The sequence below is a fragment of the Gavia stellata genome, chromosome 1, assembly GCF_030936135.1.
Source record: "Gavia stellata isolate bGavSte3 chromosome 1, bGavSte3.hap2, whole genome shotgun sequence".
Classification (NCBI taxonomy): Eukaryota; Metazoa; Chordata; class Aves; order Gaviiformes; family Gaviidae; genus Gavia; species Gavia stellata.
In genome coordinates, this window is record NC_082594.1 from 3,451,005 (window position 1) to 3,471,944 (window position 20,940).

At 38.4% G+C, this 20,940-nt stretch overlaps 1 protein-coding gene across 1 annotated transcript in view; it reads left to right on the forward strand.

The window, feature by feature from the left end:
- Positions 1–20,940, forward strand: part of EMSY (EMSY transcriptional repressor, BRCA2 interacting) — a 38,595-nt gene that overhangs the window by 13,025 nt on the left and 4,630 nt on the right. Inside the window, exons 7-17 of the mRNA XM_059816135.1 lie at positions 3,251–3,521; positions 5,523–5,665; positions 5,711–5,816; positions 8,024–8,173; positions 9,704–9,877; positions 12,139–12,275; positions 13,782–13,955; positions 14,853–15,051; positions 16,432–16,596; positions 16,843–16,998; positions 19,838–20,040. Coding sequence (XP_059672118.1) covers positions 3,251–3,521; positions 5,523–5,665; positions 5,711–5,816; positions 8,024–8,173; positions 9,704–9,877; positions 12,139–12,275; positions 13,782–13,955; positions 14,853–15,051; positions 16,432–16,596; positions 16,843–16,998; positions 19,838–20,040 — 1,878 coding nt within the window. The remainder of the gene's footprint in view (positions 1–3,250; positions 3,522–5,522; positions 5,666–5,710; positions 5,817–8,023; positions 8,174–9,703; positions 9,878–12,138; positions 12,276–13,781; positions 13,956–14,852; positions 15,052–16,431; positions 16,597–16,842; positions 16,999–19,837; positions 20,041–20,940) is intronic.

Sequence of the window (20,940 nt, forward strand, 5' to 3'; positions counted from 1 at the left end):
TCTTTGATGCTTTCATTTGATTCACTGTTCTTTAACAGTGTCCTTAATCAAATTTCATCTCTGAATACACGTATAGAAATCTGTGAGTGAGCATAAACCATCGAATAAAATGTCCTGCATTCAGTGCAGCAAATCCACAGCTAGGACAGGGCTTAACCTACCCATCCTGTTGCTCTTGTTAGGCTCATCTTTTGGGCAGGATGAATTTTTTGCCTTAAATGTCTGTAGCATTGTATTAAGTACGAGTGTTGTGTACTGTGGTACTTACAGACAGAGTGTATTAAATCTCTGAAAGGAAGAGAATGGACTGTTGATAGGGTCTTTTCTACAGTTGTGCCTCTGCTTGTACTGACATGGAAAATTTAGGGTTTGCTTTGCATAGTGTTATTTGTGTCTCGCTAATCTGCAACGATAGGAAAATCTCTTGTTTCATTAGGGAGCCATAGTAGTGTTTGTATCTGAACTTGTCACACTGCCCTCTCTTGTTGGATTTAGATATGCCAGAATACTTAACTGAATCATTTTGGTGGGAGAAATCCCTTTTAGTAGTTATAAATTAAATGTCAGACTTGTTAGACTCAAATTGGAAATGTACTATTTTAAACAAGTGCAGTTAGATATGAGTGAACTTGTTGGATATGAATGAAATTCTTCATTTCTGCATGCCAGCTTTCTGAAGTGTTTTGTCATTTTAGTAGGTTGGAGGAAGGTTTGTCGTAATAACTAATGTCACAGCTCCAATTTCTGGATTCTCTTATAATAAAGTCCCCTGTCTAGGACACAGAAGGAGTCTAGCTAGTAAAGCTTTTGGCAGTTAATGCCTTTATTTCTTCAGGGACTAGGTTTTGATGTCTCTCAAAAGAATGCTGACAGGACTAATTTCAATGTGTGCTAGGAATTAGTTTTTACCTTAACAATTAAAATCAACAACAACAAAAAAGCAACTTGGTTTTCTCTTTTTTTCTTTTTTAATCAGACAGTCTTTCTGCTGTAAAAGATGTGATGCAGTTTTGGTACCCATTGTGAGGTTACTTTGGTCATTTCACCATACACGAGAAAATAGTATCTCAAAAATATAATTGTTGTGATTTGAGCTTTAATGCTTTTACATTTTTACCTGAAAATTCTTTTTCTGTATATACTTCATACATGAAGATCACTAAACTTTGTTTTGCTGTGTTAATTTTGTAAGAAGAAATAGGATAGAGAGATCCAAACATGCTTAGTCACAGGAGAGCAATCATTGTTGAACTATAATGCTTTACAAGCTTTTTTTCCTTGCATGATTAAAAAAAGTGTTATTAAGTGATAATCTTGGACTGATGGCTTTATCTCTGTCTTTGAATGAAGAGCAGCAGTGTTCAGGAGTTGTGATTATACCCAGATTCATCCTACATATCTGTACTTACTTAGTTGAGATGCTGAACTTGCCCTGTTCGGCTGCGGATTATATAGGAAGTTTAATATGAATAATTGCCTTTTTTAACTGCAAGTTGTCCTTTTACTATATTCCTAAATTAGTTATCCTAGGTGGAATGGAGCTGGCCCTACAACTCAAACACTTGGGAAGTGTTTCTAGTGTTAACTATTTAAGAAACAGGGTAAAACTCCAGAGACACATCGTAGGATCTTTCCACCTGCAAGCGTTGTACCAGAATCAAGTTGTGTCATGTTCAGCTCGTCTGCGTGGTCATAGCCTAAGAGCAATTTTCAGAAGAGTGTTTTGATTAAATCAAGGTTAGGCAGAAGGCAAAAATAAGAGTGACGCAGAGAAATCCTTCTGCCTGGAGAATGCAGTAAAGTGGTAGAGCAGCAGATGTGGAAACCTTGTCTTTCAGGCATTGGTCAGTTGTGGTTAATCTGCTGTAGATCATGGAGGTAGTAAGGTTTTGGTTTTCCTCAGATCAAGATATTAAAGGCTTAGCTAAGTAGTGGGGACCGTAAAACTAAGCACTGGGGGGAAAGGAGAGGCAGAGGCAGCCATGGTGGTGAAATGTGCTGCTTTTATTCCATCCAGGTGGTTATCTCTTTTTTAAAAAAAAAAAACAACCAAACCAAATTATAAACTCTTAATCTCTTACTACTTGATCTGTCACTTCAGTCTATTTCTGGTGCCATTATCATATTATTTCTTTTCTCTATCAGGCAAGGTTTCAGTAGTCCTTGGATAATAGTATAAGACTTGGTTTGAGCTGGCCCAGGTTTTCTTTACTCCTCCTGTACCTTTTTTTCTATCTGCTTTTGCTACATCAAATCATCAATTAGTTTTAATTTTCAAGGTTTTTAATAAATGAAATTTTTATTGGGACAATTGCATTATTAAAACAATTTCTCAATGTTCATGCACGGTAAACTGAAAATATGTTGTATTTCTGTGCTCTGTGTTTCCATTTTAATTGTGTGTTTGTAAGTACAAGGAGGTACATATAAGCAGAAATCAAAGGAATCTCTTTATGTAAACAGTCCCCATATTCAATATTTAAGAAATGCTTAGTTTTCTAGGTCAGTTGCATAAGAACAGACCTCTTCCAATGTTGTGATGAATTCTCTGTTTTTCTATGTCAAGTCAGGTTCATGGCGTTGTAATTGTTACTTGCACCAGGGGTAATGTTTATTGTCTTTAGACAAATGGTTTTCAGACAGATAAGAAAGAATTTCTTGTTATTGAGAGCACTAATTAAAGCAGAAATTGTTTTAAACCTAGTCCAGGTTTTTCACTTATGAAATATTGTTTACAGCCTTGTGGATCAAAAAAATATTTCCCATTACTGACTCAGAAACTGCTTGTTAATTGTTAAAGAGAAAAAAAAATCATGCATTCTCTCATTCCCATTTCTTAATGTATGTGGCAAGGTTTGGGAGAATGGTGTTTAAAACTTGCTTGAAATCCCTTCAGTTCCATTTAAAATGGGCTTCAGGCTTCCTGGCCCAGTTTAATGAAGCCAAGCAGTTCATTCCTGTCTGTTTGCCTTCAGATATGAGATAATTCTACTTTAATTAGATCATAATTGTTTTCCTCAAAAAAAAAACCAACCTAAACCTTCTAATTTTAAGGAAATGTTTATCACCACTTCTTCAAACAAATTGAATTTTTTGTTGCCAACAAATGTGAATATGACACTCTTAAATGGTTAGTAAACATGTCTCCCTAAAACTAAATACACATAGACAGATATATTACTGAAATGTTACGCTTTTAAATAAATGCAAAGAACAAATGAATTTCTTCTTGTTCTTTTTCTTCTTTCAGGTGATAATAGTAACCACCTCTCCAAGTTCAACTTTTGTACCCAACATCCTTTCAAAGTCCCACAACTATGCAGCAGTTACGAAACTTGTTCCAACATCAGTCATTGCCTCAACTACTCAAAAGCAACCAGTGGTTATAACTGCTTCTCAGTCCTCTTTGGTCAGTAGCAGCAGTAGTAGCTGTTCCACTCCCTCCTGTACTGCAAATACTATTGCTGTGACTGCTGTAGTATCATCAACACCGTCAGTGGTTATGTCAACAGTAGCACAAGGTATGGCAGTAACGTTATATTTATAAAAGCTCTTTCACTGATGAATTGGACTTTGTTTTGAGAATAGCATAGGGGGGATGGACTTTACGTTTACATATGATGAGTAAAGCACAGGAGATGTTTCATCAGTAGACTTCTTTCCCTAATCCAAGATATTCCACAAAAGTTCTTGTTGAACTCTTTCACTCTTTACTTCAACAACTGATGTGCAGATCCTCTTTTTGAAGAGAATGGGGGGAGATGGTGTGGCACAGCTTTTCATTTTGAGAAGATTTTACTTGCAGCTTTAAAACACTGTAGCCTCAAAATGATTGCCTTTAAGAACTCTATCTGATGCATGGAAAATGGATGTTTCCAATATTGGAAGACGATTGCTTCTCTTAAAGCCCCATTTACAAAAACATGCAAAGTTAACATCAAACAAGTACAACTTACGCTTGACATGCCCAGTCTTTAGAATATTTCTTGTGGTAACTGATCTTGATGACAATTCTGGAAGGTAGAAAAGTGTTTACACCTTTTTATACGTGCATTTTATCAGCATCTCAGTTCTCAAGTCCTTAAAAATAAAGGCCAGATTGGGCCTAGATTAAAATTCCTAGATTTCTGATTTCTAATTCCAACTATGTGTGCTGGCTTGACTGATTCAACTGCACAGCCACTACCTAACCATTTGGAAGGGAAGCTGTGGATGAAAGGGCCTCAGTGACCAGCACTTGAGAAATGCTCTGCCTGACAATGAGAAGTGTCACATGGTGGTTATTCCTGGTCCATATTTTCCATTCTTGTTCCATTCCACAAAAAGTTGGGCAACCAAATCAAGGCTGAGGAGGTATTTTGCCCTCTGTATTGATTCTGTTAATCAGATCCTGATGATACTGATCCACAGAGCAGAAGGGCTTCCAGCAGAATTTCATATTGTTTGAACCATGGATTTTTAGTTGGGTTTGATCATGGAAGAAGCCATAATTCTAAAATATATTAGGTGGAATATCTCTAAACGTATTTTTTTTTTCGAGATTATCAGTGTCACTGCAGAAGATGCTGGTGAAACATTTTGGGACATAACTGATAATCACTCCAACTGTGAAGAAAGTTAAATTCATGAATGAAAGCAGCTGACCAAGGAAGTGGATAAGCTGTCTTAGATGATGCACTGTGAAAAGGGTTGCTTATTTACGTTGCCAGAATTGTAGCTTCTTATAATTTCTGTCATTATCACTGCCATCTGTAAATGCAGAGAAGTAAGAGAGGAGATTTTCTTTCTATTTTCCACTTCAGCTGGGACTCGGTTAAAAACTGCCTTCATAAGACATGGACTTTATGTTTGTCTTTTTTGATGCTTATGGATGTGCAGTTTAGAATTATAGATGAAGCCAAGTTTTGCTGGAAATGTTGTGACAGCTATGTGAGGAAATGGCAGAAATAAGTATTAAGAATTATTTGGGAACTTTGTCTTTCCATCTTACCACAGACTTGTTTTAATCCCTTTGTTACTTGTAAGATCACGTAACCTATCAGCACAGAAAGTGTGTGTTCCACAGTTTTCTAAATTACATACCATTACTTGATTCATTCTTTTAAAATAACATTGCACTCACTAACAGGTACTCCCTTCTAACGTTGATGGGTTTGATATTTGTCATCCTCGTATCCTAACTTCTTCCAGTCATGATTTTCACTATAAATATTTTGCTTTCTTGAAGCTTAAAGATCAGGCTTTGAAAATATTTGTGAATTATTTGTACTACAAAAGGTGCAGGAAGTAGACTGGGATTATGATCTTTCCATTGGCTGCTGTTTTGCTGCCACATTGAAAATCTGTATGAAGCTCCCTTGCCTCTGAACGGAGCGCTTCTGCTGTGTGGGAGCTTTTTTTTACTCGTGTATCTATGCGTCTTTCAGTAGTAAAGACAGTTTAAATGCAAAAGTATTTTAAGAAACTGTAATATTTTTCTTTCGTGTTGCACTGTTTGATCTTAAACCATTTATCTTTCACAGGTGTGTCTACATCAGCAATTAAAGTTGCCTCTACCAGACTACCTTCCCCAAAAGGTTTGGTTGGGAATCCAACTCAGATCTTAGCACAGTTTCCCAAACAGCATCAGCAGTCACCCAAACAGCAGCTGCACCAAATACAACAGGCCCAGCAACAGCAGCAACAACAGCAGCAGCAGCAGCAACAACAGCAGCAGCAGCAGCAGCTGGTGCAGTCTTCTGGAGCTCAACAGCAGCCACAGCAATCTCAGTTGCCACCTGGCATCAAGCCCACCATTCAGATCAAACAGGAATCAGGTAGTTGGAGTTAATCTTGGGTCATATTGCTGATTGGTGAGGTCTAACCACAACTCAAGAAAGTAGGGCAGAATTCTGTCCCAAAATGTGCATGGGGAGCTATCATTAAGGTATAATTACTTGAGTACAGGATTTGGCATTAAACCTGGGTAAAAGTAGATAGTGCAGGATGTCTTAATGTTTTCAGCTAACAATAAGTGAAGAATTTGGTTCTGTCGCTCTTCTTGTTTGGTTCAGGTATACAGACCATGCTTTAGGAATAAATGTTTTCTCTTTAGAGATTGAAAGGTATGTAAATATCTTCTAAAGCAATGTGATTGGCAACCTGGAAGACACCAGTTTTCTGAAGATCCAAGAGCTGTTAAACTATATCAACTGGAAAAAGAAGTTGATCCATGTTTTAATTCTTTTCTTGGGTCCAGAAATCAAAACCTACGTTTGAGGTACTTGTCAAAACAAATACAATTAGATCTGAGGCTGGAAGTTGGACTGGATTCTTTTTGTAACAATGATTCATTCAGTTGACTTTGGGCAAGTCATGTAATCTTTCTATGTTGGCTTTACTCTGCTGTGGAATACAGTTCTTACCTCCTTAAGATGTAGTAAGAAGTAATGCTTGCAAAGTTATCCAATTCTAAAGGAAGAAGTGCTATAAAAGTGCAAAGTATTTTTATGTCCATATTTTATATTAATCATGTCAGTAATATTATTATTTTATATTCATACTATTTAGATGAAAGAGTTAAAATTGACCATAGAATGAATAAATGAACAGCCCTACTCCTGTCCTTTGATAAAACTTCCTTTTGGATTATAGGACCATTGCCTAAGAAAAAATGTCCACTAACGAAGACAGATAAGAGGCCTCCATCCTCCAGTTACTGAGCAATATTTGATCAATAAGAGCTTCACTCCTTACTTTCTACCATGGGTTTAGGCTCAATGTTCTTTTTAGTTAAAGTTTCTTTGGAAATACCATCTCATACCTATTCTTTCTGGAAGATGTGAATCAGTTTTCACAGATACTTTGCTTTTTATCCAGTTTTGTGTCTGGATGATGCACAGGCTTCAATTTCTCTTTCCTAACTTCATTATTTAAGTTTGGAGCTTACTTGCTCCGTACTGCTTTTGTAGTCAACGTAGAAAGAAGAAAACATCTCCGGAGGTTGTTTCATGTCCTGGGTGGACAAAATTGTTCACCTAGGAAAATTTGTGGACAAATACAAATGCCTACATTTAGATGGGATTAATTCAGGCTGGGCATTTCATGGCATTTGACCAATACAATGCAATACATCTACCTCGTCATGCAACAGAACATAAGATGCAAGTGTCCTGGATATACTTTTGAACAGATGATGTGAATCTCCTGGTTTGCAACTGAGAAGTGAATCTCACAGAGGTCCCATTCCACTACACAAATTGAGAGAGGGGAGCAGAGTTCTTGCTGTACTAAGGCGTCCTCATTCTTTGTTCTTGCTGATTGTACTCAGAGCTTGTTTCAGCCCAATTCCTTTGTGGCTTCAAGATAACCAATAAATCAGGCGGAGAGAGAGCAGTTTACTTAAAGCAACCTTCCCTAGCCAGTGTCACAATTGCTTCCTTACACCCACTGATACTCTTTGTGCAGAAAGCTTTTTTTAATTTATTCAGAGGGATGAAATTCAACTAGGGTAATTAATCACAGAATCGCTAAGGTTGGAAAAGACCTGTAAGATCATCAAGTCCAATTAAGACACATTAGAATTTACAGACTAAATTGATGACAAACTATTTCACTTTTAGATTGTTCATTGTATATGAACCAAGTCAGTATTGGTTTGCAACCTGTTGGTTCCTGGGAAACGTTCGATTTTTTTTTTTTTTTTTTTTTTTTTAATCATGGACCAGAAAAGGTTAAAAATCACTACACCAAATCAACGATGGAATGGAATCCCATGCCTCAGTGGGAGTAGCTAGGAATTGAAACAGGCACATGAAAGGCAAAGATGATGACTGTTTTATTATTTGCAAACAAACAAAAAAGCAAAAAAAAAAAAAAACCCCAAGCCAAACAAAAAAAAATATTGTTTTCAGGATCAGGAATACATGGTCTCAGAGTAGAAGCCTTGTGAGGCTACTTGCCTACTAGGGCTTGGTCTGAGAAAGCATTTCAGAAAGTAACTTTTCGTGCCTGTGTTTTAACAGTGACCTTTCTCCTTTCCTAGGTGTTAAAATAATCACTCAACAGGTGCAGCCCAGTAAAATCCTTCCCAAACCAGTTACAGCGACCTTGCCCAGCAGTAGCAATTCACCTATTATGGTGGTTAGCAGTAATGGGACTATCATGACAACTAAGCTGGTCACTACTCCCACTGGTAAGTTATGGCTCTGAGAAGGGAAGGGAGGGTAAACCCAGACATGCAGGTGATCAAACATGGTTTATTATGATAGGAAAAAAAAGCACTTCTCTCTTGTGAACAGTGAGCACAACAGCACATTCACAAACCTGTTGATAAATTATTCTAGATTAGGATTTTTGCACTGAGTGCTCTTTTATTCCTCTTATGATCTCTTTGAATTGGTACACAAAAATATGAACGTTCCTTCCCCACTGGGTTTATTTTGAAGGAAGTTTTTTTGCAACTTATACTTTGCACTTCTGTAGCACCTTATGTTAGACGATTTACACTGACTTTTTAGGTACCTCAAGCAGATAGGTCAGCATCATTCCTATTTTACATATATGGAGTTTAAAAGACAGGTGACTTGCTCATAGTCTTGCAGTGAATTTATGAAGAGGCCAGTAAATTGAATCTTAAACTCCCAGTGTTTTTCTGGGGATCTAATTGTATTTGTGTTTTCTTATTGATTAAAGCTCAGAAATAATGCAGACTGTTCAGGTTGTAAACTTGTATGAGGAAAACTTGAAAGGCAGCTTTATCCTAGTTTTCAGAAAACTAATTAATTTACTTCCTGAATTTTTAGCATGGGTTGGGAATATTAGCATAAATTAATGGTTAATATTCTTTTTTAAACTTTTGAAGTACCTCACAAAAACATTCTTAAGTACATAAGAAAAAATCCAGCAGTTTTGCACTTCATTTAATTGGTAAAACCTGTATTGTGCTCTCTTGGATTTGAACACATGGCTTTCTTGTTAGAACAAGCTGTTTTGCTGTGTGATCTTTAGCAATTAAGGTCTGCAGTGCACTATCTGCAGCAGTACAAGCAGAACGGAATTACAATGTTCACATAGCTGTTGACTCCTATTATTATTTTGAGCAAGTTTCTTTTGTGGACTCAGTTCTGTTTCCATTCTGGGAAGGAGTAGGTAGGAAAAAACAGCATTTATACCATGTCAAGAGGTTTCTTCTGTACCGCTAAATGCTAGATCCGTAAAATTGCATTATCATTATAAATTTTATTTTTCTCTTAGAGTGATATTTAGATCAGTCATTGGTGGTGTTCTTTATAAACAATTTGTCATATGGGAGAAGTGAGAGTATGGGTGCCTTTCAGGAGAGGAGGGGATCAGTTCTGGTAGTGTCATCAGATGCCTAACTCTTGGGCATCTAAGGGAGCAAGTGGCAAACATACAGGCAGAATCTAAACACCTATTGAAAATTAAAGCCTTAGGCACAAAGACGTGAATTAAAATATGTCAGTCATGGAACTTTGGTAAAATACTTCAGAAACCTCTTACATTAATTTAAAGTTGGTATATACTCGACTACTGCTCTGCGGGTTTAAAAAGTACTAGGAGAATTGTAAAGGGTGGTAATAAATTGCAGTGTGGGGCCTCTTTGAATAAAATAATTCTTTTTTTTTCTAAACTAACTTACTTTTTGACAAATACTAGTAAAGGGTCATGTTCTAACAGCAAACTTGTTCTCTCTTTAAAACAGGAACTCAAGCAACATACACGCGGCCAACGGTTAGCCCCTCTATAGGGGCTCGGATGGCTGGAACTCCAGGGGCTGCTACTTACGTGAAAACAACAAGTGGTAGCATCATTACAGTAGTACCAAAATCGCTGGCTACGCTGGGAGGGAAGATTATCAGCAGTAATATTGTTTCTGGTAGGCATACGAGTGCTTTGATATTATAGCTTACTTCAAAAGCAAATTTAGACTTGCTGTAATTGTTCAGGGCTTTTCAGTGGGTTACGTGCTCAAATAATTAGTAGGGCCTTTATCGGGGAAGTTAATTCAGAAGAAAAATAGCTGAGGATGAAGAAGAAAGTAATAGGTGGAAGTTGTGAAGAGAAAGCGTTCTTAGGGATTGCAGTAATTCTTGTGTCTAAGAAGAAAGCATCTAGCGTGAGGGAAGCCTGGGAGGAAAAGAGGAATGTTAGAGGGCCAAAAGATCAGAAAACTGTATTAGCCCTGATTTAAAGCATTCTGTAATCTGAAGGCTGCTCTTTTTCTTTCCACTACACGCCCAAAGAACCAGAATAAAAATGAACTGTGTACGTTAATTTCGGCTGTGCAGTCCCCACCTTATCCTGTTCTTCTTTTATCAGTGGCAGCCTGTCCTTCCCTTACCCCATGTTCGAACTTAAGTTTTTCCTCCCAGCTTCGTGCAGACCCTGCTGCTTATCTTTGTTAGTCTGCTGACCAGCCTTCATGCTCTCTGTTAGCCTCTAAACATAGGGTCTCTTTAGGACTAGGACCAAGCATGCTCGCACCAGTCACAATTTCTTAGTATCTATTTCGGACTTTAACAGTGGTAACGCAGAGAAGGTCTGCTGCATTTCCTAGCTAGGCGCACAGGTACAGCAAGATCTGCTGGGTCTGTTCATCCTGTCTAGGAATATCTTTAAATTACTCAGAGGTCCCATTGTTGGTGCTTAGCAAAGGGCTGACATGGCACCAGCCAGCTCCTGTCCCTGGAAGGCGCTGCGCAAGCTATCCAGTAAAACCACTCTGGGCTGTAGTCTGGTAGAGGTACCTTAGTTTTTCAGATCCTAATTTCTACAAAATGATATTTAAGGCTGGTACAGTAGCTTCTTTGGGAACAAGTAACTTTTTTTAGCCTGTTGTGGGTATGATGAGTTGTTGCGAAGATTTCTAGATCCACTAGTGAGTTAATATGCAAATGCAAGAATTATTCTCCTGAGCACCAGCTAATGTGGGGAAACCCTTGGCTGCTCTTGATAAAAACGGTAACAATTATCCTGAAACAACACAAGTTTGGAAAGGATGCCTGCTTTTTTTGTTGTTGTTTTGTGGTGGGATTTTTTTGGGTTGGGTTTTTTTGAGTTTGTTTGTTGGGATTTTTTTTGTTTGTTTGTTTTATCTTTTGCTAAGGGAGCAGTCTTTAGATGCCTCTGAAGTCACTAGAATTAAGTAAATCATGATCTTGTCTCAGCATATCTTTCCTTTCCCAGAATTAGTAGAATTATTAATCTGAAATATGTAGTGAAGTATCTACAGGCATGACCGATGGGTAGAAGGTATTGAGGAGAGTCCTTGGGTTTGCAGCTCTGCTATGACTGAGTGGTACTTTCTTCGAGGAGAAAGTGGAAGGTGTTGATAAAAAGCTGTCTGAGTTGATACTGAAACGGCAGTCTGATAATACTGATGACCTACGTATCAGTGTATGTACTCTTACAGATTGTGGAGGGCTGACCAGAATTACCTGTCACTGCAGGTAAATAAAAAACTGATACAGGGAATGGAACAAATTAAATACTGGGAGAGGAACAGAAGTAGCCAACACAGCCCTTTAAAAAAAAAACAAAAACAACACACCACTTCTGAACTCAACTTTCAAGAACTGATTTTAAAACAATAGCATATTTTTCTTTTTTCTTTCTTCCAATCCACTACTAGTCACTTGTGTTACAACAGTTCAATGCCAGAAAGAGCTGGTATTTCTCTTGACTGGAGATACATTCTGGGTACGTAGATTCTTCTACAGAGGTTATCTGTAGAAGAATATTTGTCTGTGCAAATAGGACCTTGAGTTGAGTATTAGTGGTGTCCTTATCCCCCCTGATTCTAGCCTTTGAAAAGTTAGACACGCTAGCCTGAGAAAGCTGTATTAGTCTGCTCTGTAATTTGTGAGAAGGGGCTGACTGTCCTTACATAGAATTAATTACTCTGTCCTGGGCATGCCTGTTTTTACTGTAGGTAAAAGATCTGTAGATTGGGCATCTAATCGCTATATGTTAAGTTGGGTGACATAAATTCCCGTTCCAGATGCTGCCCTTTTTTTTTTTGTTGTTGTGCTGTCAGATTTAAATACAATCATTCCTATATAGCTCATCAACTTCTACAGTGGAAGGAAATGTACATGTGATAAACTGCGCGTTATTTCTTTTCCCATAAAAATTTAGGAACTACAACCAAAATCACTACAATTCCAATGACATCCAAACCCAATGTGATTGTTGTGCAAAAGACTACTGGAAAAGGAACTACAATTCAAGGGCTTCCAGGCAAAAATGTTGTCACAACGCTGTTGAATGCTGGGGTAAGTAAGAGTTTCAAGTCTCAAATCGATAGCCAAGTGATAGGCTGTGTGGTGGCTGCTGCATTCATTCTGCTAACGTCCCTATTAAAAGCAAAGTGTGCATGAGCTCCTTAACAGATACAGCATGCCTCAATGTCAGGGATGTTTGAAAAGCCAAGTGTGTTTTGCAGGATATGAAAGATGCTTAAAACAAGCTGGGAATGTTCTCAAAGGAAAATAAAAGCTCTTGAGCTTGCCCTTTTTCCGTGGTTAATGGGTTTGTGATCCTGAAGGTATTAAGTCGAAGAAAATGACTAGAATTTTACCTTGTTTGTGCTGTCGTGAGAACCACAGTCACGCGTTATAAACTTGCATTTCCAACCCTTTATCCTTTGGATGTAAAGGGCAGAAATAAACTGACACTTCACAGTAAGGGTACCACCTTTCAATTTATGCGGTGTGTAACACTGTAATATCCTGTACCTGAGTATTGTATAGTGTTCAGTTATTTTTTTGGATAACCTGATGTGTACTAAGAACAATATCAAGCTTCCAGCTTCAACTGGGTTTACCTGTAAGTGCTAGTAAATAAAAATGATGAACGTGCTTTATGTTTCTAGATAGAACTGTGGTATTTAATGCATTAATCACGTAATCTTTAAAAGCTTACTTGAGTAGCAGAGCTTAGTAGGGAGGGGTTTTTTAAACCTTTTTGGAATTTTGTTTAAGATTTTGAACTTTTCTAGTTTACGAAACTTAAAGCTGTATTTTCACACAATTGGAAATCTCGTGACGTTACGCAGTAGGGAACCACCAGGATGTGATGATATTTCTGAAACTAAGTAGGGTTCTTGGGATTTCCAGCTTCTTGATGGGAATTGGTAGGAATACTGGGAGAACTGGCAACTAATATTGTTCCTCATATGGTTGGTTACTGTGCAGAGCTAAAAAAACCCACACTCAATGTCTTTTGGTCTTAAACTATCAGGAGTCTAGTCATATGTCAGCACTATTCCAAAGTCAAACGTTTCCTGTGAAACAGCTGTGAATCTGCCCTTTTTTTAAGAAGCGAACTTTTAGTTTAAAAAAAATAAATCCGTAATTTCTTTTTAGAATCTCAATTCAAGTTTTGTAGATGTCTTGCCAAAGTTAGTGTTAATAGAAGTAAGATGTTTTAAAAAACATTTGTGATGGATTTGAGGGACGTTCCAACTTATGTGAATTCTTTGAAGCAACTTGAAAAAAACTTGTTAGTGTCTTTTAGTTACTCTTTTTTGTTCACCCCTTCAGAGCAGCTCAAAAGGTAAAGTAATGGAAAAGCAGATTTTGGTAGCTTTTCCATTCAAAGCCATAGGGTTTTTTGTTCTTGGTCTTTGAATGTTTTTTTGTAATGAGTAAGTCTAGTTGCAGCAGCAGGTTGATTTCGTGGTACACATGCTCACCTATAACTATATGTATTTTTTTAGAGAAGTGGGTCTCTCTGAAGAATGTCACAAAGTTAACCTGTGAACTTTGACTTCTCTACAGGGGGAGAAAACTATTCAGGCAGTGCCAGCAGGAGCAAAACCTGCTATCATCACTGCCACAAGACCCATCACAAAAATGATTGTTACACAGCCAAAAGGAATAGGGTCCACGGTCCAGCCAGCCACCAAAATCATCCCAACTAAAATTGTTTATGGTCAGCAAGGGAAAACGCAGGTACAGTGAGGACCCATTTCCATCTTGACATGTACCCCTAAATTTTAATGGGAAGTAAATAATTCTTCTGTGTGTTGCCTCATTTGTTGCAGGATTAATGTATGTCTGTGGGGAATGAGACTTAGGGGTGTAATGAGGTGGCCTTGATTCTGACTTCTTCAGCACAGTGTTTGCATTTGTTTGCTGTTTCTGGAGGCCTAGAGCAAGCCAAAAGCATTTACTAAGCCTTTTACATAGCTGAAACTGTCTGCTCATGGCTCTAGATGCCTGTTTAAGTCTTACAGCTGATGGCTAGATCATGAAAAATAAAGATGCAGAGTCTGGACATAGGTCATCCATCGAATTTGAGGGTTTATTGAAGTTATTTTCTGATTAATATATATTCAGGTTGTCCCTGCAACCTTGTGTAGTTGGTGGGGCTGTATACAGAGAATCTGGCTTATTTCTGGATGCTTTCATTTTCACCTTTACCTCTGGTTGCACTTAGTATTTAAAAGAACTAGACATTTATCAGATACAATATTTTGTGTGTCTTGATTGTTCAAGACTTTATTGTGGGCTGCAGAAGAGAGGTGCTTGTCCTTATCAGTGCAGTGCATGTGCCAGCTCACTTCCGTAGCTTTCTCTTGTCACACCATAGTTGTACCCAGCCTTGAAAAGTGACTGTTTAGTGGTTTATTGTGTTAAGTACTCCAAATTACTGAGTGAGAAGTACATCCTTGTGCATTGCCAATTACTTGGGCTTTGTGGTTTGATCATCAGAGCTGCTGAATTTACAGGTAGACTTTTTCAGTAAATTATGAACATTATGTAGGTGTGTGGCACCCTCTACTCTGATTGCTTATATCTGTTTTCTTGAGTGCTCTTACTATACACAAAATTTGTCTTTCTAATTAGGTTCTCATAAAACCAAAGCCAGTGACATTTCAAGCAACAGTTGTGAGTGAACAAACTAGGCAGTTGGTGACTGAGACGTTACAGCAGGCATCAAGGGTAGCAGAGACAGGAAACTCGTCTCTCCCAGAAGTGAAAGAAGAACCACAAACCTACACCGATAGCAGCTCTTCTTCTACAGAGTCCTCCCAGAGCTCCCAAGGTATGTATTAGCGTTGCATAAAATACGAATGGACTGTCTCCCAAGCATGCTAGCTAGTTTCATATAACTCACTGTGTCTCCTTTTAGCACAGGTTTTCACCCAATCCGTTAGCAGCGAGTGTCATTGTTCACTTCCCTTATGGCTTTATTTATCTTTTATGAGCTATTTACTATATGCCTCCATTTCCTATGTGAAAAGCAGAGATAATGGTTTCTTGCTGGGCTCTGACTTGCTGTTACAATGCTTGTGGCCTGCAGCCTGTTCCCTCTTCTTGGGGAATCTGCCAGAGGTGGGCAGAGTAGCAGGTTGGGGGCTTTTTTGGCAGCCCATGCTCTGCCACCCTCTTTCCTGAGTGTATTGAAGCACCTCTCCACTGCACGACTGAAAGCTGTCACGTGACCAGCATAAATTTTGGTCCTTTTATAGACATGTATATGTGCACCAGGACTTATATCAGACATGCAATCCTGATGGGGATGCTACCATGGCTTCAAGCCATGATACGGGTGCATTTTTGTGTGGCAGAGGAGGATAAACAATAGGGCATAAATAACACCCAGGTCAGGAGTGACTATAGGGTGTATCGCTGCATCAGATAAAAGCAAATACCTCTCAGTGAAATGTGTGTACTTACGTGCCTTTCAATCACCTTTTCTATATAATTCTGTAACTGTTGGTCTGTACTGCCATTTCAAGTAAACTAAAAAAAGTTTTTCAGATTCAACAAACTTATCAAAATCTAGGAGCTGAATACATGTTGATCACCTGAACCACTAAAAACTTCTGAAAAAGAGTTCAACCCGAGGCAAATTCAACGTACAAAGAAACCTGCTGAACTTTCATAGCATCATAGAATGGTTTGGGTTGGAAGGGACGTTAAAGATCATCTAGTTCCAACCCCCCTGCCATGGGCAGGGACATCTTCCACTAGACCAGGTTGCTCAAAGCCCTGTCCAACCTGGCCTTGAACACTTCGAGGGTTCGGGCATCCACAGCTTCTCTGGGCAGCCTGTTCCAGTGTCTCACCGCACTCACGGTGAAGAATTTCTTCCTAGTATCTAATCTAAATCTACCCTCTTTCAGTTTAAAGCTGTTCAAACCAAAGCTTTTATGCCCAGCTAAGATACAGCATCTGTTTTTTTGCTAGAAACTGTTCATAACATCAGCAGTGTTTTACTTCCATAGTCAATTGTAATAAAAACTAAAGTGTTGCAGAGTAAGAGTATGCATCCTTGGCATTGTTGAAAACTACTGGATAATGAGTAACGTGGTCTAATTTTGAACTATAGCCCTGCTATAAAGCAAGAAGCCAGACAAGAGACCTCCAACCCAAAATGGTTCTCTGATCACTTGATGTGCCTTTGTTCTTTTGCAAACAGATTCTCAGCCTGTAGTCCATGTGATTGCTTCAAGAAGTCAAGATTGGTCAGAACATGAAATTGCTGTGGACACAAGCCCTACAATAATTTACCAGGATGTATCTAGTGAATCTCAGTCAGCTACTTCCACGATAAAAGCTTTGCTGGAACTTCAGCAGACAACAGGTGTGAAAACACATGCAGTTATTCAGGATAACTTCAAAGCTTATTACTTGGTTAAGCAGCAGTAATAAGTTTTGTAATTAAAAAGCACCTATCTTGAATCAGCTTGATTCCTTTCTTCTTATCCTGTAACATTTTGTTTGAATCTATTACATAGTGTTCACTATCCATTTAATTAAATTTTTGCATTTGTATTGGAGGTTTATATATTGGAGGTTTATTTTATGTTTTTCTCTTCTTCTAAAGCAGTGAAGGAAAAGTTAGAATCGAAGCCAAGGCAGCCTACCATTGACTTGAGCCAAATGGCTGTCCCAATCCAGATGACCCAAGAAAAGAGGCATTCTCCAGAAAGTCCTTCAATTGCTGTAGTAGAGTCAGAATTAGTTGCTGAATATATCACAACTGGTAAGTGACTAAGGTAGTGTGATGGTGGGTTTGCAGTTGAAGTCTGGGGACTTAATTTTGGAGTTTTCTTACAATGGGTTTAATTTTTGTGTTTTCCCTATAATTTGCTGTAGAGGAAATAAGTCTTTTCTTCCACTCTTGAGACCCTGTGCAGGGGACAGAGATTGCATCTGCTTTTCTGGGGCATAGTGGAGAATGTTTCTAACTGAAACAAAGGGTTGTTGCTTCAAGACATCCTAGTTGAACAGATTTTCTGTTCCCTGATCTAATGGAGAGGACAGACTGTCCCACTTGTCTTTAGAGAAAATGTCTAGTAAGGAAAGGCAGAAAATGAAGTTACAGGAACCGCATGCTATTTTTTGTACATATCAAGAGGAGTCAGACTTTGAGTTAGTTTAACCCGTATTTGCAAAATGTTACTTGCTTACCAGGACTACGTGGGTTTTTAAGTCAGGTGTGCATTTAGCATGCTAATGTAGTCCCCAGTTTCTTCATTTTCTAGAAGGCTTTGAACTGATAAATTTGCACTTTTTAAACAAATAAATTATTCAGCTTGAAATGATGATTGGGATTCAGCTCTTAACTTTTTAAACTCTTGACTCCTCCTATCTGGTTGTTCGTTTTGTGTAAGTCCTTGACTCCTTTGTCTCTCTGATGCTCCCTACTACCCCAGAACACTAGGTGTGAGCAAATTCCCATATGAGAGGATCAAATTACTTGTTTTCCATTTTAATTTCTTAAGTTGACATTACTGGTCTCCCTACTTACTTTATTTGGAAAATGAGAATGAAAGTGTGTTAAAAATCACATTGGAAAAGAGGAGTAAAACTTGATTATATTAAATTGTCTAAGTACAGATCTGTAACTCCAGGGTTTTTAGTGTTAAATATCTAATGGATATTTTAATTTTTCATTTTTCTGCTCTGTACCTTCTCCCTTCCATCCCTTGTATAGTCTGACTTTTAAGTTGTGTGAAATTGGAACTGAGGGGGATGTTACTGTTATTCTTTTAAATAACACTTACTGTATCTGGCTTCAATTTTGAACGTTCGAGTCATGCTCCTTTGGATCTCTCTTAAAACAAACTCCGAAGTACAAGAAATAGTGTTAAAGTGATCTCCAATTAAGTCAGTTGTCTTCACTGATGCAGATACTGTGCATTGTGCTTCTATTCAAGGTTCCAGTTTTTGCTGGGTCTTGCTGTAAAAGTTGATGTAAAATAGGGCCCTTTGCAGGGAGGAGGGGAAATTACAGTCGGTATCTTTGTAGACTTAAGTCCTTTTGTGCAGCTTAGAAGCCGGATGAAGTACAAAAGTTAAAAATTTCCTTGAGCTGTGATTACTATTTGAAATACTGGGATTTTTATAAGCCTTGAGTTGATATACAGGTATCTACCAGAGAAATGCAGGCTGCTGTGGGTTGACTAGCAGCAGTTCCTGCTACAGCACGAAACTCGTTATTTTGCTCTTAGATTTTTGTCCCTTGTTCAGTTTCTGTGAACACTGCCAGGGAGTGCAGGTAATTGAGTTTTTCCTTTTGTTTTAATTTGTGCTTCTTAGGATTCATTAGTAATCCACCTAGCTATATTTTCTGCTAAAAATTCAGTAGTAAGATAGTAAACAGTCTGTAATCTGTTGTGAAATCTCCTGCATGTGCCTAGACCAAAGGATTAGGCACACTTTAATCTACATGGGAGCTGGGATTCAGCGTGTGCTTCCTCGTGAGATGAAGGGAGCGGTTCACACATCTTAGTGTCACCATTTTTTGTCTGTCTGCAGACTCAGGAAGACAACACTGTATTGGTTCACATTCGGAAGAATATCTACACAACCACATAGGTTAGAAACTTTATTTTTAAATGAAGTTTTCAATTGTGCAGGAACTGTTGGGGGATATCCACGACGGATCTGGCACAGCATGCAGGCCGGTATTGATATAAACCAACTCCTTTCTTGGAGTGGGAAAGTTAAATTATCATAATAATTCAAAATATGACCTTTCTTTTAACTTTCAGGGAGGTCATTAGAAACTTTTTAAGTTATGTTACAACTGAATTTAAACTTTGCTTGTTCTCCTTCAGTTATTAATTATTTTGTAACTAGAAAGTTAATTAAAGCCAATATGTACATATTAGTATGGACAGGCATAAAGTAATTTGGATTCATGTCTTATCAGTGACTGCAATAGAGAATGGTTTGTGGTTTTTTTTCTCAGCAGAAGATCGTTTCTCTGTCAATCCACTATGTAATTACAGAGCCATCACCATAGCTCCATAATTTATGCTGGACCTGTTCTAAAAAGTGACATAGACCCATGACAAGGTCTCCGTTTTTGGTCTGTGATTTCTGATCAACCTCACTTGCTTTCATAATACCCGAACATTTTCTAACTGCTAATTTTTCAAATCTAGCCTATGCTCTGGAGGCTATTTCTTGCAGTTTATCAGTGCTAGAAATTCAGTGGGCAAGGCTTGCTATTCTTAATTGCAGTCAATTGTGCAGATGCTTTTAACAGTGTAAAAACCACAGAATAACTTGTGCTCTACAGTGTTACGCTGGTGCTGTATAAAGAATCCAGCTAAAAATCGAGTCTAAATTCTGCTTGCAAAGTTGGTGTGTTGGGAGAGGGAGGCCAGAGGAGGTTTGGACCAAGCGTGATTACTTAGGAAGCAGAGGCAAAAGCAAAGCCCCTGAGTTGCTACTTTAAGAGGCTTCTCAGAATAGATCTACACTTTAAGGTTGAAGCTAGCATACAGTAAAAGATGTTTTTCATACTCAGATCTTTATTTCATTCATATATGCTTTCAGTTGAAGCTTAAATGCCAAGCAGATAGTTGAAGTTACTGCAGTTAGTTCTGGAGAAGTGCCACTGACCTCTTTACTTTCAGTCAGTCATCGGTCCCAGCCCCACCAGCAGTCATCTCAGCCCCAGAGGACTCTGCTGCAGCATGTGGCTCAGTCGCAGACAGCAACGCAGACTTCTGTTGTGGTGAAATCTATCCCCGCATCCTCCACAGGCGCAATTACCCATATCATGCAGCAGGTTGTACCCTTTCTTTTCCCAACAGTCTATAAACAGCAGTAGGTTATATGAATTATATAGGACCAGGGCTTGTAATGAATGAATATATCATGTTGCTGCCGCTGAAAATGCTAAGTGCGAGGGCAAGTTAATAACTTAATTTTAATACTGCCTGTTTTGCTGGCGAGGGTGGTGGGATAAAAGCAAAGCAGTTAATGAGATTACTTGAGACTTTTAAGTAAGAGGTATTAACAGCCACTGTGGAAAAGATAGTGCTTCCTAGATGAGTCCTTCGTCTGTATGTCATCTCTTCAACAGCAACAAGCTGCTTTTTTCTATACGTTGTATTGCAAGGACCTAGACTCTTTAGATTATGATGGTCTTAGTGTAGGGAGAAGAGGGATGAAGCAGGATCTGGTCAGTACACAGAGCACACAGTCTTTTTCATTTAAGGGATTTTAGTTTGTGAATAGGCAAACTTCTCTGAATCAAAAAGTAAGATCATATTTAGACCGGTAGCATGAGGATCCCGAAGACTTCAGACAAACAGTGTAGCTTGTGGTGAAATCTTACTGAAGCCACTCTGATGCCGTTGTTCAAAATCTGCTAAACTCTGCAGAGCTTTAACTTCTAGGAGCTTCAGCTGTGGGCCAGGACAGTATTGTGCTAGGGTTATAAAACCCTGTCAGAGAGTGTAGTTTTCACAGGTATTTGAGTAGGCTGCTTCATCTTGCCAAGGCCATTTATTAACATGTTTATACCATGGTATACAAAGGTATAACGTAGATATCTTGCTCCCTCAAATCCCTCAAAAAAATCAATGTTTGTGCAATGCCTAAGAAAAACTGCAATAAAATTTTGAGGAAGGAATGAGAAGAGAGGATCTCTGTTTAAATGGGGTAGACTGTAGGTATACGGGAA